Genomic DNA, 16533 nt, shown 5'->3' with positions numbered 1-16533 from the left:
ATATATAAAAAATAAAAACTAAATAAAAGAAATAGAAATCTAAATAGTGTCCTCTAAAACATAGAAAGAAACTAAAGGAAGCAATCAGAATTCTGGGGAATGTGGCCAACTCTGGACATAAAAGATATTATTACTAAGTTGGAAGAGTAAAAGGTATAAGAGGTGAGGAGAAGGCAAGTAGTGATGGAAAACTACTTGAAGGATGCATAAAATTCCCTAGGGAATAACAGAGGGAAAAAAAAACTTCTGATAAATAGAATAGCATGAGAAAACAGAATTTCCTTTAAGAAAATAAAGACTTATTAAAGGAAACAAAAAAACACCAAGTACTGCCTAGCCTGTGTGGCTTGGTGATTGAGCATTGACCCATACACCAAGAGGGCGCAGGTGGGGCACATGCTTGGGTTGTGGGCTCAACCCCGTGGGGGGCATGCAAGAGGCAGCTGATCGATGTTTCTCTCTCATCGATGTTTCTAACTCTCTATCCCTCTCCCTTCCTCTCTGTAAAAAATCAATAAAATATATAAAAAAAAATAAAGGTAACTAAGGGCATGACATGGTCAAGAATGAGCATCAAAGCAGCGTTTAAAGGGGAAATGGGAAATGGTGAGGCGACATCTGTCTTTCCAGTGGAACATGAAATGGCCTTTGAAAATGTTTACTGACAAGGAGAGACATGCAGGGCAGACTACTGAGTCAAAAGCTGTGAGATCCTTCTAGGTACATACAATGTTTCCTATATGGGAGTATTTTTACAAGTCTGAAAGGTTGTACGTAAAAATGTTAACAGTGGTTGTATGGTGGTGCAATAATGAATAACTTTTCATTTATTTTTGCTTATTGAAATTTTCTAATTTTTGAGTCTCTATTTGACAGCCCAGTGAATCCTCAGAGCAGCCCCAGGTGGTAGGTTTTATTACTATTCCCATTTTGTAGATGAGGAAACAGGCTTGCAACGGGGAAGGGGCAAGGCCGGGTCCAGAACATGGACTAAAACTCAGCTGCCCTGGCCCCGCACCCGAGCTCCCACCTGCCCCCATGGGCCCTGAGCGCTGAGCTCACTCCAGGCCGCCCTGAGGCCACTGCTGTACTCACGGTCAGGCTCTGGCTTCTCGGTGTCGCCCACTCGCAAGGGACGGGCTTTGGGCTCTTCTTTGTTCCTCCGGATGGGGGCGTTGAGCTCCTCGTGATAAACTGGACCAAAGAGACCAGGGGACATGTCAGAAAAATGCGGGAACCAGGAACCTCAAACCAGAGGGGCAGGGGTGAGAGGGGCTGCCTCCCCGAGGCTTACATCGGTTGTGCTGCACGTAATTCACCGCCATGTTGGTGGGCACAAAGGATGTCTCGCTGTCTTTCTTCTTGTTCTGCTGCTCTGCCAGCAGACGGGCCTTGGCATCCTCCGTGGAAATGATGTTTTTTATTTTGGCACTGAGGGGAGAAAGGAGCCATGCCACGTATTAGACCGCCGCCCCTCTGGCCCCGGGAGTGACCGGCGAGGCTGGCGGCCCCCCACTGCAGAAGGAAGTCCTCGATCCTGGGGCCCAGCTCTGCAGTTTACCGGCAGCCACACCCCCATGGCACTCTCACAGCCTGGAGACGCAGGACTTAGTCTCTTCTGATCAAGAGGAAACTGCATCTCCGAGAGGAACAGAGAACGGCCTAAGGCTCAGAGCTGGAAAGCCAGGAAAGAGGTGAGAACCCAGAGGTCTCCCAACCTTCTACTCAGCCGCAGAGGATTCTGACCACTGTATTTCCTCCATGACAGTCCCCGTTTAGAGCAGATGTTCTGTAGTAAAAATGAGAGGAGGATCATGGGGTGGCTAAGCCCTTAACAATGCTCCTACCCCAACAAAACAGAATAGCCCGGCAGTGTGGCTCAGTGGTTGAGCATGGACCTATGAACCAGGAAGTCACAGTTCAAGTCCCCGTCAGGGCGCATGCCCGAGTTGTGGGCTCGATCCCTAGTATGGGGCGTGTAGGAGGAGCCGATTGATGATTCTCTCTCATCATTAATGTTTCTCTCTCTCTCCCTTCCTTTTTGAAATGAATAAAAACATATAAAGAACAACAACAGAAGAACACAGGGCCTGACTAGAACAGCTGAGCTGTGAACAAAGCGAAATGAAAACACACTTTGGCTTTCAGCAGTCAGGGTCCCTAAGTGTCTTTAGCTGCTCTGCCCAACTCTTCAGAGCTTCTGGAGACAACACCTCAGCCCACCAGAGAGAACATAGTTTTGTGGGTTTCCTAGGAGACAGGTGAGAAAGCAGAGCGGTCCCCCGGCAGCCTAGGGGCAGGGGAGAGGTGCGGCGAGGGTCTGGAACATACTCGATGCCCAGGTCCACCTCGGGGATGCCGCTCAGCATCTGGTTGGAAAGCATCTCCTCCGTCTTCTTCGCCGAGGAGACGCGGATGTTTTCCGGAAGCTCGTAGAGACAGTCCTCTGCGTTCTTGGGCTTCACTTTCTGTTCTTCGTGTTCCACGATTCCTTTCCTCTTCTTCAGCTCCGTCTCAATGTACTTCATCCTGAAACCAGAAACAAGGTCTCAGGAAGCTCACAACAGGCACCTCTGAAATGAGTGGCCCCACCGCCCACAGAGCAGTGACGGTCTGTGAGCAAGTTTTCATCAGTCGATGGAGAGGGGAGAAAAATGAAAATAACTTGAAAATTTTTCTCAAGTTAAAATTTACCACTTAAAGCACCAACCTATGTTATGAGATAACCTGCCACCAATCTGTTGGTGTTATTCTATGTAAGGTTCTTTGAAGACGGAAGGATAATGGGAGATGGTAGTTGTTTGTTCAACAGTCTTATTGGCCATAATAAGAAATAGGCAGTCTAGTGTTTATCCCTGCAATGTTTTGGGGAAATATTATTAGTCAAGGAATCTAAAATCTCAAGAACCACTTTTAAAGAACTTTTCAGACTTTTTCAAGTTCTTCAGCCTGGGAGGTGGGCCAAGAGGGACCAGCACTGATGTCTGTGGTTGACTCTAGAAATGTCATCTGTGACGAACTAGCTCGGACTGTGTCTGGCGGGCGCCCACCCCGATCGCTCACAGCCAGACTGACACCTACATGTCGGCGTCCTCGTCCCTCCGGTTGGTTTCCGCGGAGAATGATGTCCCCAGGTGGAGGTCTTCCTCCTCGCTGATCCTGGAAGGAGAGAAGCAGAGAGAAGCAGGGCCTTAAAGTCACAGCTCACAGAGGCCAAGTGTTACGTGATACCGACAACACAGGTACACAACAAAAAAGTGTGATATCCTCTTAACAGTTGGGGGGAAATACATGAGATGTCAACACAATAAATATAAGCAAGCAAACTGTTGGCCTGCGGAGATTCCTCTGGGGAATTGGCAGATACTTTTATTTTTTACTTTTATATTGTTTGATTGCATTATTTTCATAATTGTGTTTTTGTTTTCTTTAAAAAGAAAAACCTCCGCCGAAACCGGTTTGGCTCAGTGGATAGAGCGTCGGTCTGTGGGCTGAAAGGTCCCAGGTTCGATTCCGGTCAAGGGCATGTACCTGGGTTGCGGGCACATCCCCAGTATGGGTGTGCAGGAGGCAGCTGGTCGATGTTTCTCTCTCATCGAGGTTTCTAACTCTCTATCTCTCTCCCTTCCTCTCTGTAAAAAATCAATAAAATATATTAAAGAAAAAAAAAAAAGAAAAGAAAAACTTCCACATGGATTTGAAAGACAATAAGCAATGCACCTTTACAAAACGGACCGTACCCACATCTCTCTAAGCTAACTTTTAAAGAGTTTTTGTTTTCCTTTGTTTTTAAACTATATGTAGTTTACAAAGCACAGAGGATACTTGAAGATGTCCCTCTAAAGCCACTGCTACAGGCCCCAGCTCCCCGGGGCACATGGGAGCCACTGGTGCATCCGTGCCAGCGGGTCCTGCACTTACTTGTCTTTGCCCCTTTCCTTCAGCTTCTTCATGTCCACCATGCCTCCTGTCTTCATCTGAAAGGGGTCATCCTGCAGAAAGCAAAGACAGCTGAGAAGAAACAGCTTCATAATTGGCTGGGAATTTTCTTTTCTAAGGAAACACAATCATCCACCGAAGAACACTCACATCTTCCCACTGCCCAGGGAGGATCCCACAACTTACCACTAGAGTGGTCTCTTCTTGTACCTTCTCTCCCACCAGCAGGGCCACAGCACTGAGCAAAACCGAAAAGAAAAAGGAGGGCGGGAAGAACGGCACATTTCAGAGATGAGAAAGACTGTTTAGGAAGTTTGTAGATTGCAACATTAGTGGCAGGGTGAGATTTGGGGGGTGGGCACCAAAGCCAGCTGGAAAAGCCTATAACATGGGGCTCAACAAGCGCTGTAGATGCTGGGGGATGGGTGAAGAGGCAAACCTTTCTATAAAGCCATTTGGCATTATCTTGCCTTGGAAATCTCACTTCTAAGATTTTTTGCCTTCAGGGAACATGAAGCTAAAGACAAGTGTAGGAAAATACTATTGCGGCCTGATTTGATGAAAGTTTACAAAGTGACCTACAGGTCCTCAAATAGGGAATTAAGTTACATTGTGGTACATACTTGTGGTGGAATACTATGTAGCCATTAAAAAGGGCTTTGGAGAAATATTCTTCAAAGTGAGTGAACGACCACAGTGTCATAATGAGTTGAAAATAGCATAGAACAAAAGTTCTCAGTCATTCTTTACAAAAGGGAGAAAGAATACAGATTGGAAAGGACATTAAATGTTAACACTGGTTACCTCTGGATGGAAGAATTATGGGGGCTGTTTATTTTCTTGATTATACTTTTCTAAATTTTCCCAACTCTCAACAATCAATGTGCTTCCACAATTAGTTGGACGCAATGAAAACAAGAGATAGTGACTTGTTTCTGTGCCTCTGGAGCAAACCTTGAGACCACATGGCTCAGACCATCGCCTGGTTAAACGTTTCAAAGAACGCTGTGCCTCCTTCGGGTGTACAGTGGAAAGTGTAGTGTGTCAAGAAAAGGGGCTAAAGCCCTAGCCGGTTTGCCTCAGTGGGTTTGAGCATCAGCCTGCAGACTGAAGGGTTCTGAGTTCGATTCCAGTCAAGGTACCTGGGCTGTAGCCTCCATCCCCTGGCTGGGCCAGGGCATGTGCAGGAGGCAACCAATGGATGTGTCTTTCTCACATCATCGTTTCTCTTTGTGTCTCTCCCACTTCCATCCTGTCTAAAAAATCAACGGAAAAATATCCTCGGTGATGATTAACAACAAAATAATAATTAAAAAATAAAGAATAAGTAAAAACAAATAAGTCAATAAAAGAAAAGGAGCTATGTCTATGTCTGAGGAGATACTCTGTGACAGCGACCCGCCGGGGCGGTCAGTCATCCCCACCCCCTCCTCCTCCGGGGCCCCCCATGGTACCCACCTCACTCCGTTGGGCCGCTTCCTCAAGTTCTGCACCTCTCGGGTCTCCTCCAGTTTTAATCTGAATAAAAGGCAATGTGCAGGTTGAGAGACCCTCCGCGGGACTCAGAGTCAAACAGAGCTGCGCCCGCACCCAGCCGGCTGCTGAGCTTCCGGCACAGGGTCCAGACGCGAACCTGCGCCTGGACCCACCGGGACTCCGATCACTGCCCATCCCGGGGGCAGCTCCTTTAACTGTGCGGCCTCGGGGACGGCGGCCTCGGCCCCAGAACCCTCCATTTCTTTGTCCGCAAAAGGGGACACCACCACCGGCTCCCGGTTGCCAAGGTGTCAACAAGGCGCCGGGCCGGCGGTGAGACCCCGAGCAGCTTCTCGCTTTCTGCCCAGTGGAAAGCCCGTTCCAAACGCACCGAACCTCTTCTGAGTCCTGCTCATCTTCCTCCGACTCCGAGTCGGCCCGGCGCCGGCGGAAAGCCTTCCCGGTGACCGGCATGGTCGCACCGGCCCCCCAGTCCCACCGCTAAATTTTTGTAACTTATTTCTTCTAGCTTTTTTATACCAATACTTAAATCATCCGGGCCTCTCCGAGCTGGGGCGACCCCAGCTCTGCTTCTGGCCGGCGGGGCCCTGGCCCTGCCCAATGCGCTAAACGCCGCGGCCAGGTGAGCAGAGCCCGGGAACCCCCGGCCGCCGTCACCCTCTCCCCCCCTCCGGCCGGCGCCCAGGGGGTCTTCTGGGGTCCCGTCGGCCCACATCGAGCCCCCGGGGACTCGTTGCTTCTCCTGGACAGGGGACGCCATCTCCTTTATTCTGCCAGCGCCTGATTCCGCGTTGAAAGCATGCGTGTGGCGTTTCGGGCGCTGACTTTTAGTTCCCCTGGGTCTGGGCCCTGACATATTTTTTCCTTTAGGGACAAAAGATGACCACTTATTAGTGGTGGGGAATTAAAGCCCCACGCCGATTGCCCCGCTAAAAATGGCCCCCCGCCATTTCTTCCCGAGGAGACGCACGTCTGATGCTTTGAACCCACTGATGATGTGGGTTTTTTTTGAGGCTTAGGGCTCCTCCGGTGTTTGCCAGCCCTTGACCTTAGGGGGCCTTGTTTTCATCCTTTGTCACTAGGACTGTCGCTCTGCCCTTGGTCCCTTCCACCCCCAGATGCTGTGAGGATTAAGTTTATTTCAAATATGGGCATCAACCAACGCCCGTAGGAAATAACTAAATGCATAAGTAGTGGCTTTGAAGGCTTTAGGAACCCCTTAAATAGTAGTTTTCCTTTCTCATTATAGGCCGGCGCGTTCCTTTGAAAGCGCTACCTCTTATTAAGCGCTCACTCCGTGGCAGGCACTGGGCTAAGCATTATCTCATTGAACTCTCCCAACAGGCCTATGAAGTAGATTCAGTTGTTTTTCATTTTGCAAATGAGAGTCTAGGGTTCGGGGAGGCGATGCGTGCCTGGAGGGACACAGCCGGAAGGTGGAGCCGGGGTCAGCCGCAGGCCCACCTCTGCAGGTTGTGCAGGCGCCTGGCACAGGAGCTTCAGTAAATGTTTGCTGTAAGGGCTGTTGTTCCGGCCCGTTGGCTGGGGGAGGTGCTGACGGAGGCTGTTTGGGGTTCCCTCTCCTGGAAGGCCGCTCTGAGGCTGGGCAGCATTTCCGGGATGCCTTACTTTTTTCTGGAACAGCCTCCTCTAAGATTGTTGTTCTCTTCCCTGGACGGAGACAGATGCACTCAGGACTTCTCAGGACAGCCTTTTGGCTTTGATCTAAAGCTGTTTAGTAGCTGTGTGGCCTCCAGCCAGTTACTGACCTCTCTGAGCCGCAGTCATTCTTCCTTTAGTGGTGGAGGTGGAGATGGATTTAGCTCCCAATATTGCCCACCCCCAGGGTGGTTATGAGGATTTAGTGAGGTCTGTCAGTATGAGTTCGGTACCCGGGGCCGTTGCGGCAGGGGCTGGGTGGGTAAGGCCGATGGGGGTCACTGGAGGTGTGTGGGAAGCAGGACTGGACAGGGCAGGAGGCGGCTGACAGTTCTGCTTTGAGAGCCGGAAGTACGGTGGCCTCTCAGTGAATTAAGACTGGCTTAAAGGAAGGAAAGTATCGGGGATTTAGAAAATGGAGTTGCTTGGAAGTCTACTGGAGAAAAAAGGGAAGGAGGGAGAAAAAGGGCACTTGTTCAGAGGGTGCAGGTGTGTGGGCTGAGGGATGGCTAATGGGGTGAGGACCAGGTTAGGGGGTGTCCTTGTGTTGGTGGGGGGCTTGGCAGCGTCACCTTTCCTGTCCTGAGGAACTTGGCTCCTGGCCACGAGGAGATGTAGCCAGAACCTCCAGGAAAATGATGAGTAATGGGCACCTGAGGCCTGGCCTCGGCAGCTGGTGCCAGGCCCGGATGTACCGCCTGCCAGCCTGCGTCCCTGGGGAGGCACTTCCCCCGCCACTCAGTGCAGGCCCCGGGGGAAGAAATGCCTGCCCTCATTCAGGACCAAGCGTCTTGGAAGCCTCACCCCGCCCTGAACGGGTGGGCTCTTGGCAGACTTACCAGCCTGCCTCCTTTCCTCCTGCTCTCTCATCCCCAAGAGGAGAGGCAGGCCGCTCTGGTGGGTCAGGAGGGAGAGGTGCTCTGGGGTCGCTGTGGTGAAGGTGCCACCCCTCTGGCTGGCATTTGGGGCACCCGCTCTGGGGCAGGCACCTCACTGACTCCCAGCAGCACAGCGACCAGCTGCTCTCAAGAGGGCCTGTTCCCCTGCCTCCTTTCCTCCTGCTCTCTCATCCCCAAGAGGAGAGGCAGGCCGCTCTGGTGGGTCAGGAGGGAGAGGTGCTCTGGGGTCGCTGTGGTGAAGGTGCCACCCCTCTGGCTGGCATTTGGGGCACCCGCTCTGGGGCAGGCACCTCACTGACTCCCAGCAGCACAGCGACCAGCTGCTCTCAAGAGGGCCTGTTCCCACCCCAGCTGGTTTGGCTCAGTGGATAGAGTGTCGGCCTGTGGACTGAAGGGTCCTGGGTTTGATTCCTGACAAGGGCACATGCCTGGGTTGTGGACTCGATCCCCAGGGGGCATGCAAATAAAAATGTATATATATATATATATATATATGCCTTCACACTGTCACTTTACATTAAACAATAACCAAAAAAAGAGGGCCTGTTCCCAGGCTCCATTCTCTCAGCAGTGCCGGTTTCTTTCCCTTCCAGTCTTTATTAAATGCCTACTGTGTGCACTCCATTTATTTGCACAGACGGCGGGTGGGAAAGGCTGTGAAGGCAGACATGCCCGGCTCACTGCCGGCTCTGTCCCTTCCTTGCTGTGTGGCCTTGGCCAAGTGCTTCCCATCTCAGAGCCTCCATCCTGCCTCTGTAAGAGGAGGAACTGTGATCCTTACCTGCGAGAGTGTAGGTGCATTGAACCTGGCCCGGAGTAGGTGCTGGCTCCTGGCTCCTGCTGTTCAGTTGGGGATACCTTTTCTAAAAGACCCCTCCCTGCTCCACCTTAAGTGAGAGAAAAGGAATCTTTTAAAAGCCTCTGTTTTGAGAACAAGATTAAACTTACAGAAAAGGTACAAAAATAATAGAATGAAATCCCATTTATACCCTTTATCTAGATTCACCAATTATTAATATGTTAGCCCTATTTACTCTATATATTCATATACTCATTATCATCATCATTATTATTGCTGATTCATTTAAGAGTAAGTTGCAGGTATCATGACTCTTTACCCCTGAATATTTCAGGGGCAATCATCTTCAACCAAGGACATTATAATATATAACCAGAAAAATAGTTTCCATCTTAAGGAACTTGAACGTTCCTATAATACCATATTAGTCTGTTAGGGCTGCCCTAAAGTACCACAGACTGGGTGACCTAAACACAGAAATATATTTTCTCACAGTTCTGGGGTTGGAAGTTCAAGATCAAGGTGTCAAGAGAGTTGGTGCCCAGCCAGCGTGGCTCAGTGGCTGAGTGTCGACCTATGAACCAGGAGGTCATGGTTTGATTCCTGGTCAGGGCACAGGCCCAGGTTGCAGGCTCAATCCCCAGTGTGGGGCGTACAGGAGGCAGCCAATCAATGATTCTTTCTTGTCATTGATGCTTCTATCCCTCTTTCCCCCTCCCTTCCTCTCTGAAATCAATAATTAAAAAAAAAAGTTGTGTTTGTTTTTTTTAAGAGAGATTTGGTTTCTTCTGAGGCCTCCTTCCTGGCTTGTAGTCGGCCACCTGCTTGCTGTGTTCTCACAGGGTCTGTCCTCGGTGCCTCCTTGTGTGTCCAAATTTCCTTCTCTTAGATGGATACCAGTCAGACTGGATTCAGGCCACTCTAAAGACCTCATTTGAACCTAATTGCCTCTTTAAAGACCTTGTAAATTTTGGGGGGTACAATTCATTCCACCGCAAACACTATCATCTGCTATCTGGCCCATATTCAAATTTGTCAGTTGCTCCGCTAATACCCTTTACCTCGCTAACCCAGGACCCAGTTTTGTCCTGTCTCTGGTGCCTTTTATCTGGAACAGTGTCTCAGCCTGCGTTCAGACAGGGAATCGGGTTGTCGGAAGCAGACGTGCTGGCTGCCTAGGGACAGGACAGCTGTTGGCTCCATTCCCTGGGGTTCCGCTTCCTGGCTTTACTTTGATGTCAGAGCTCTAGGAGGTGAGCTTGGATCTTAGGAAGCAGCCGGGAGAATCAGAACCGCCATGCACCAGCCACCTGCTGGGTGTCACACTTGGTACGGGGCTGGGCGGCCTGGCTGCCCTGGGCAGTGGAGCCTCCAGTGAACAGCTGACGGAAGGCGCCCGTTGGCACGTGACTTACATTCCGACCAACCCGTTTCCTAGTTTCTGGAGCATGACCAGTAACACAGTTACAGTGCTAAATATTTTTTGAGCATTCTTTTTCTTTTTTAATTTATTTCAGAGAGGAAGGGAGAAGGAGAGAGAGAGGGAGAGAGAGAGAAACATCAATGGTGAGAGAATCATGGATTGGCTGCCTCCTGCAGGCCCCACACTGGGGATCGAGCCTGCCACCCGGGCATGTGCCCTGACCGGGAATCGAACCGTGACCTCCTGGTTCATAGGTCGACGCTCAGCCCCTGAGCCGCGCCAGCCGGCCTTTGTGAGCATTCTCGCTGTGCAGATAAATGCAAGCTCTGAGCCACCCTGAACACCCACGGGATCAGAAGTCACTGCCCTTCCTGTGCATCGATTCACTGCCCTCCCAGGAACCCTATGGCTGTGGTTGTCCCACTTCATGGACGAGGACACTGTGGATTGAGTGATTTATCTAAAGACACACAGCTTGCAAGCGACGAGAGCAAGAACCCGAAAGCAGGGCTAGCTGTCTCTATCTCTGTCCTCTGTAATTACAGCTAACTCTGCGTTACTGTACAGGAAACAATGGGCAGGTAGTAGCGTGATAAAAGGTGGCTACGGTTAGTGTTATAACACCCCCAGTGGCTGCATGCAGGTGCCCTGGTGTGGAAATATGGATCTCTGAGCCCCAGGAGGGCGGGGCCCGGCTCTGGCTTGTTTTCCATCACTCAAGCCGTTGCCTGAGGAGGTGCCTGCTCAGTGCTGGTTGGGTACCAAGATAAGCCAAAGGAAAACCTTGAGGCAGCTGAGATAAGTAAGGTACAGGCCCTGCAGCGGGTGCACTCGTGTTTCAGGTCCAGTGTGTGGATTAGGCACCCACAGTTCTGGTTACCCCACTCAACCTTTTCCCTTCATGTAACTGATTTTAACCATTCACTTAAAAAAATGTTCACAAACCCTAAGCTTTCTTTTTTTAAAAAAAATATATATTTTTACTAGAGGCCCGGTGCACGAATTCATGCACAAGCGGGGTCCCTTGGCCTGGCCTGTGGGATTGAGCCGAAACCGGCTCTCTGACATCCCCTGAGGGGTCCTGGATTGCGAGAGGGCACAGGCCAGGCCAAGGGACCCCACCAGTGCATGATTGGGGCCGGGGAGGGATGCAGGAGGGCTCAGTCCCGATAGGCTGGACCCCAGCAGCGATCTAACCTAGCAGTTGGAGCACCTGCCCCCTGGCGGTCGGTGCACGTCATAGCGAGAGGTTGAGCAGCCTTAGCATATCATTAGCATATTACACTTTGATTGGTTGGACGGATAACTGGACACTTAGCATATTAGGCTTTTATTATATAGGATTGATTTCAGAAAGAGAGAGATAGAAACATCAATGGTGAAAGAGAATCATTGATCGGCTGCCTCCTGCACACCTCCTACTGGGGATCGGAGCTACTTTAAAACAGTGGAGCTACCTGCGTGCCTGGTTGTCCCCCAGGCTCCCTGCCAGAGGCCTCGCGCTCCAGCCGAGCACGGGCGCTGTCGACAGAGAATGTGGAGATCGGCTGCTGCTCGCGGGTGTCACTGTCCGCAGAGGTAGGCCCCAGGCTCCCCCACTCGGGTGTGGCCCTCAGGCACAGAGCAAGGAGGGAGATGGGTTTTTCTTTTTAGGTAAAATAATGGAATTGTGTTTATGCTTTTCTTTTTCTTTTTTTCTTTTTTGAAGCCCTGTTTTAGAAAAACAAACACGAATGAAATGATGTGATACCTGAGGCTGAGAGGAAGCAGAGCAGAGCTGGCTGTGAGCGAACTGTTGGAGCTGGTGGTGGGCCCGTGGGAGTGCAGTGCGCTAGCTCCGCCCGGGTTGGCGTTCCCAGCAAGTTAGAGAGTGAGAGCAGGCGCCTAAGAGTCCGACGAACTTGGGCTCTCGCCCTCCACCCATGAGGCTGGACGCGAAGGAGCCCCTTCCTAGCCTGTGAAACGGGTGACCGCCACCACCTCAGAGATTGCTGGGGAAGGTTTTGGGTTTTCAAAAAAATGTTTTTTAAATTGATTTCAGAGAGAGAAAAAGAGAGGGAGAGGGGGATAGAAACATCAATGATCAGAGAATCATTGATCGCTGCCTCCTGCACCCTCTCTACCAGGATCGAGTCTGCAACCCGGGCATGTGCCCTGACCTGACCGGGAATCGAACCATGACCTCCTGCTTCATAGGTCAATACTCAACCACTAAGCGACAGCAGCCGGGCACTGGGGAAGTTTTTAAGGAAAGGATGCTTGGGAAGCTCTTATCTGGTACCTGGCATCCAATCCGCACCTGTAGCTCCTGTTCTGGCTGCGAGTCCACCTCCCTTCAGTGGACACAGGGCCCCTGCCTTTCAGTAAACCGGTTCCCAGCCCCGCTCCGTGGTCTGTAGTTCAGTAGCAGCCAGGAAGGTGGCGTTGGTGCAACTGCAGGGCTGACTGGGATCCCACAGTTCCTCACACAGCCATGGAGAACGCCCCGAGCAGCCCAGTGGGAGGTGTTCTCTTCACCCCACTTCCCAGCAAGGAGAGTGAGGCTCAGAGAAGTTACGTAGCTCCCCCCGCTCGCCGGCTGATGGTGTGGCCGAGCTGGGACTCAAGGCCAAGGCCGTGCCCTTAACCACTGGCCTCCCAGCCTCCTGGCAGTGGCTGCCGTGTCTAACCTGGGACTCTGTTTTCCTGTAGGTGAGACCAGGCCAGAATGGGGGACTCCAGGGACCTCTGCCCTCACCTTGACTCCATCGGGGAGGTGACCAAAGACGACCTGCTGCTCAAATCTAAGGTAAAGGCTCAGACAGGGCGGGGCCGAGGCCCACGCTCAGGGGACAGGCGTTTCTGAAGCAGCAGCAGAGCTGCCTCCCACCAGCCTCGCCCGTCTTCTGTGTAAAAGGCAAGGCTGGCGTCTGCTTGGAGGCCTTCCCAGCGCCATCCGGGGCCGAGTCCTAGCAGCCCTCAGCCGTCCCTTCTCCCAGTCCATCTGGGAGCACGGACGCTCTGTCCATTAGCTGCCGAGCACATGTCACTTCGCTGCATCCCATTAACTGGGACTGAGCTCCATGATCGCGGGGGTGGGGGTGGGGATGGGGTGGAGGTGGGGATGAGAAGGCCTGCAGCTGGCTGGCTGAGTGCTAAGCCCAAATCCACGCATCTGTTACTCAGGCCGGAGGGGAGACACGGGAGGACAGGGAGAAGGCTCCGTCACCCGGACCACCAGGCACCTGGTGTTTTCTGGGGTCATCGAGGACATTGGTCTCCTCATTTGTTCCAGACTCTGAAGTCACAGGAGGACACAACCCAGACCACCCCTTCTCATGGAGCTTGGAGCCTAGACGGGAGCAAGGGAAGGGTAGAGGGTGTGATGGGATTGCAGAGTCAGGGGTCTGAGGTTCAAGTGCAGTCACTGAACGTGTCTTTGCAGGAACTGAAGTGTAGAATGGGAACCGATCTAGGCTAGTGGCTGCTGCGGGGCCTGCTGAGGCACAGAGCCTTCGAGCCGGGGCATGTGGGGCTGGAGGGTCAGCAGAGGCAGGGGTGTGCCCCCCCAGCTGCAGCGGCCGGGCTCCGGGGGCATCTCCACGGCCTGTCACCTCTGCCCTTCCTCCTTCCCCCGCACAGGGAGCCTGTCAGTCGTGTGGTGTGTCTGGGCCGAACCTGTGGGCCTGTCTCCAGGTAAGGGCTCCTGTGGCTGCCGGGGCGCGAGTGCCACCTGGACGGGGCTGGGGACATCCGTCCCCCAAGCCGGGTCCTTGGGCAGGGACACAGGGCATGGCTGTCTCGGGCGGGTCCCAAGCCAAGAGGGCCCCAGACTCAGCGAGTCCCTGGCTGGCTGCCTTGGCAGCCATTAAACATGACAAGAGGGGCCCTAGCCGGTTTGGCTCAATGGACGGAGCATCAGCCTGTGGGCCGAAGGGTCCCGGGTTCGATTCCAGTCAGGGGGACGTACCTCAGCTACAGGCTCCTCCCCGGCCGGGCCCTGGTCGGGGCACCCGCGGGAGGCAACCAATCGATGTGTTTCTCTCACATCGATGTTTCTTTCTGTCTTCCTCTCTTCTACTCTCTCTAAAAATCAATGGAAAAATATCCTCGGGTGAGGATTAAAAAATGAAAATTCAGAAAAAAAATGACAAGAGGGAGAAGCAGGCGGGAGAAGATTCTGGAGCAGACGGGCCTGTCTGCATAGGAGGCAGGATTCTGTCCGTGCAGGTGCCCATGAGCCTCACGTGGGCATCTGGCTCGGGGCTCACGACCCCGATGACTGCCCGCCTCCTGGGGCGGGGGCAGAATTGGGGAGGCGATGCCTGTGATGGGCTTAGCCGGGTGTGTGGCCGTAGACTATCCAGTCAGACCTGGTCGTGTTTGATTATTACTGTTGATTAAAGAGACTAGCAGTTTTCATTATGGAAAACAGTGTAGAGTTTCCTCAAAAAATTAAATATGGAACTGCCATTTGACCCAGTGATCTCACTTCTAGGAATATATCCCAAGAAACCCCAAATGCCAGTCGGAAAGAATGTATGCACCCCTATGTTTATAGCAGCACAATTTACAATAGCTAAGATCTGGTAACAGCCCAGTGCCCATCAGTGGATGAGTGGATAAAAAAGCCGTGGTACGCTTACACCATGGAATACCAAATAGCAGTAAAAAAAAAAAAAGGATCTTACCCTTTTGACAGCCTGGAGGGGCCTGGAGAGCATCACGCTAAGTGAGAAAAGTCAGTCAGAGAAAGACAAGTATCACATGATCTCACTCGTATGTGGAATCTAAGTAACAAAATAAACTGATGAATGGAGTGGATCCAGGGACATGGAAGCGTGGAACAGAGTGGGGAATCTCAGAGGGAAGTAGGGGGAGGTGGGGGGGGTAATCAGAGACCTTGTACACACATATGCATGGCCCATGCCATGGACGATAGGGTGGTGGAGGCCTGGGGAGGGCAGTGGGGGTGGGCTAGAGGGGGTCAATGGGGGGGAAAAGGGGGACATATGCAATACTTTCAACAATAAAGATTTTTTTATTTTATTTGTTTTGTGTTTTTTTTTAATATATTTTTTTATTGATTTTTTACAGAGAGGAAGGGAGAGAGATAGAGAGTCAGAAACATCGATCAGCCGCCTCCTGCACATCTCCTACTGGGGCCTGCAACCTAGGTACATGCCCTTGACCGGAATCGAACCCGGGACCCTTCAGTTCAGTCCGCAGGCCGACGCTCTATCCACTAGCCAAACCGGTTTCGGCAACAATAAAGATTTAAATAAAAAAACAAAACCAACAAAAAAAGACTTAACAGTGTTCAGTGGGTGCTAGAATTATGGGTACTTTTAATTTTTTCTCTAATTTTGTAATATTTTTCTAAATTTCTACACGAAAGTATTTTAAAATCATACTGAAATGACTGTTCCTTAAAATGTCTTTAAAATACATACAAGTAGAAGAGAAAGGCAGCTTGAGGGGTGAGAACAGCTCAAGTCTTCCCGGAAGACAGGGTCCCCGGAACTGCAGCCTTGTCCTTAGGCCTGACACTCGGCATAAAGCAGATTGTGGGGCCGGTCTGGGCGCCGGGGGTGGGGGTGGGGGCAGCAGGAAGTGTGAGACACGGTCCTACCTCCTGGGAGCCCCAGGCCCCCAGAGAGACAGGTTCAGAGCCGCATCAGGAACCCACGCTCCCTTTGTGAGGGAGAGGCCCTCTCCAGCCTGTGCAGTGCTTGGAAAGGCGCTTGGGCTGGGCCTCGCTGGATGGATCGATTCGGGAGAGGAGAGGGCACAGCAAAGGCAGGGTCATCAGGGCCATGCTGTTCGCCTGCGGGAACCTGGGGCACAGGGGGCCCCACCACCTCTGCCCATCCAGCGTCCCCTCCAGAAATGTGGATCCAGTAACGGGCCCGTCAGGATTCGATGGAAAGGGGGCACGCGGAGGCAGAGAGGGTCTGCCCAGGACGAGCTGTGGCCCTGCGGGCTTTGTGCGGGAGAGCAGTAGCCCAGGAGCCCTGCCCGCCTCACTCAGAGACGAGGCCATTCTGGGGAGCTCGAGGGTGTACCCCGTGTTCCTGCATGAAGGGGCTCCCTGTTAGGCGGAGGGGGGACACGCTGGTACACCCTCTCGGCCAACCCCCACCCACGCTGCTCCCCTCTCCCAGGTGGCCTGCCCCTACGTTGGCTGCGGAGAATCCTTCGCCGACCACAGCACCATCCATGCGCAGGTGAGTGGCGGCCGGGGCAGGGGCTCTGGTCAGACGGCCCAGAGCTCAAAAACGGCCCAGCCACAGCCGCCTCCCAGCTCCACCTGCCCGCGCTGGGCCTCCGAGGCCGTG

The 16533-nt window shown here is 52.3% G+C and overlaps 2 protein-coding genes across 2 annotated transcripts in view; one reads left to right on the top strand and one right to left on the bottom strand.

Annotated features, from left to right (window-relative positions):
• The window catches only part of LOC102760968 (chromosome unknown open reading frame, human C9orf78), an 11524-nt gene extending 5612 nt beyond the window's left edge, over positions 1-5912 (bottom strand). The window contains exons 1-8 of the mRNA XM_006754197.2: positions 5807-5912; positions 5398-5457; positions 4126-4177; positions 3922-3992; positions 3082-3159; positions 2332-2529; positions 1295-1431; positions 1096-1194 (exon numbers count right to left, since the gene is read on the bottom strand). Coding sequence (XP_006754260.1) covers positions 1096-1194; positions 1295-1431; positions 2332-2529; positions 3082-3159; positions 3922-3992; positions 4126-4177; positions 5398-5457; positions 5807-5889 — 778 coding nt within the window. The 5' untranslated portion in view covers positions 5890-5912. The remainder of the gene's footprint in view (positions 1-1095; positions 1195-1294; positions 1432-2331; positions 2530-3081; positions 3160-3921; positions 3993-4125; positions 4178-5397; positions 5458-5806) is intronic.
• Positions 5913-11636: 5724 nt separating this feature from the next.
• USP20 (ubiquitin specific peptidase 20) overlaps positions 11637-16533 on the top strand; it is a 23015-nt gene continuing 18118 nt past the window's right edge. Inside the window, 5 exon segments of the mRNA XM_006754196.2 lie at positions 11637-11794; positions 11925-12074; positions 12908-13004; positions 13838-13891; positions 16360-16422. Of these exon segments, the coding sequence (XP_006754259.2) occupies positions 12924-13004; positions 13838-13891; positions 16360-16422 (198 nt within the window). The 5' untranslated portion in view covers positions 11637-11794; positions 11925-12074; positions 12908-12923.

The sequence above is a fragment of the Myotis davidii genome, unplaced genomic scaffold (assembly GCF_000327345.1).
Source record: "Myotis davidii unplaced genomic scaffold, ASM32734v1 scaffold651, whole genome shotgun sequence".
In the NCBI taxonomy this organism is placed as follows: Eukaryota; Metazoa; Chordata; class Mammalia; order Chiroptera; family Vespertilionidae; genus Myotis; species Myotis davidii.
Note: the sequence above shows the minus strand (reverse complement) of the source record. Positions and strands in the feature narration are given on the sequence as shown.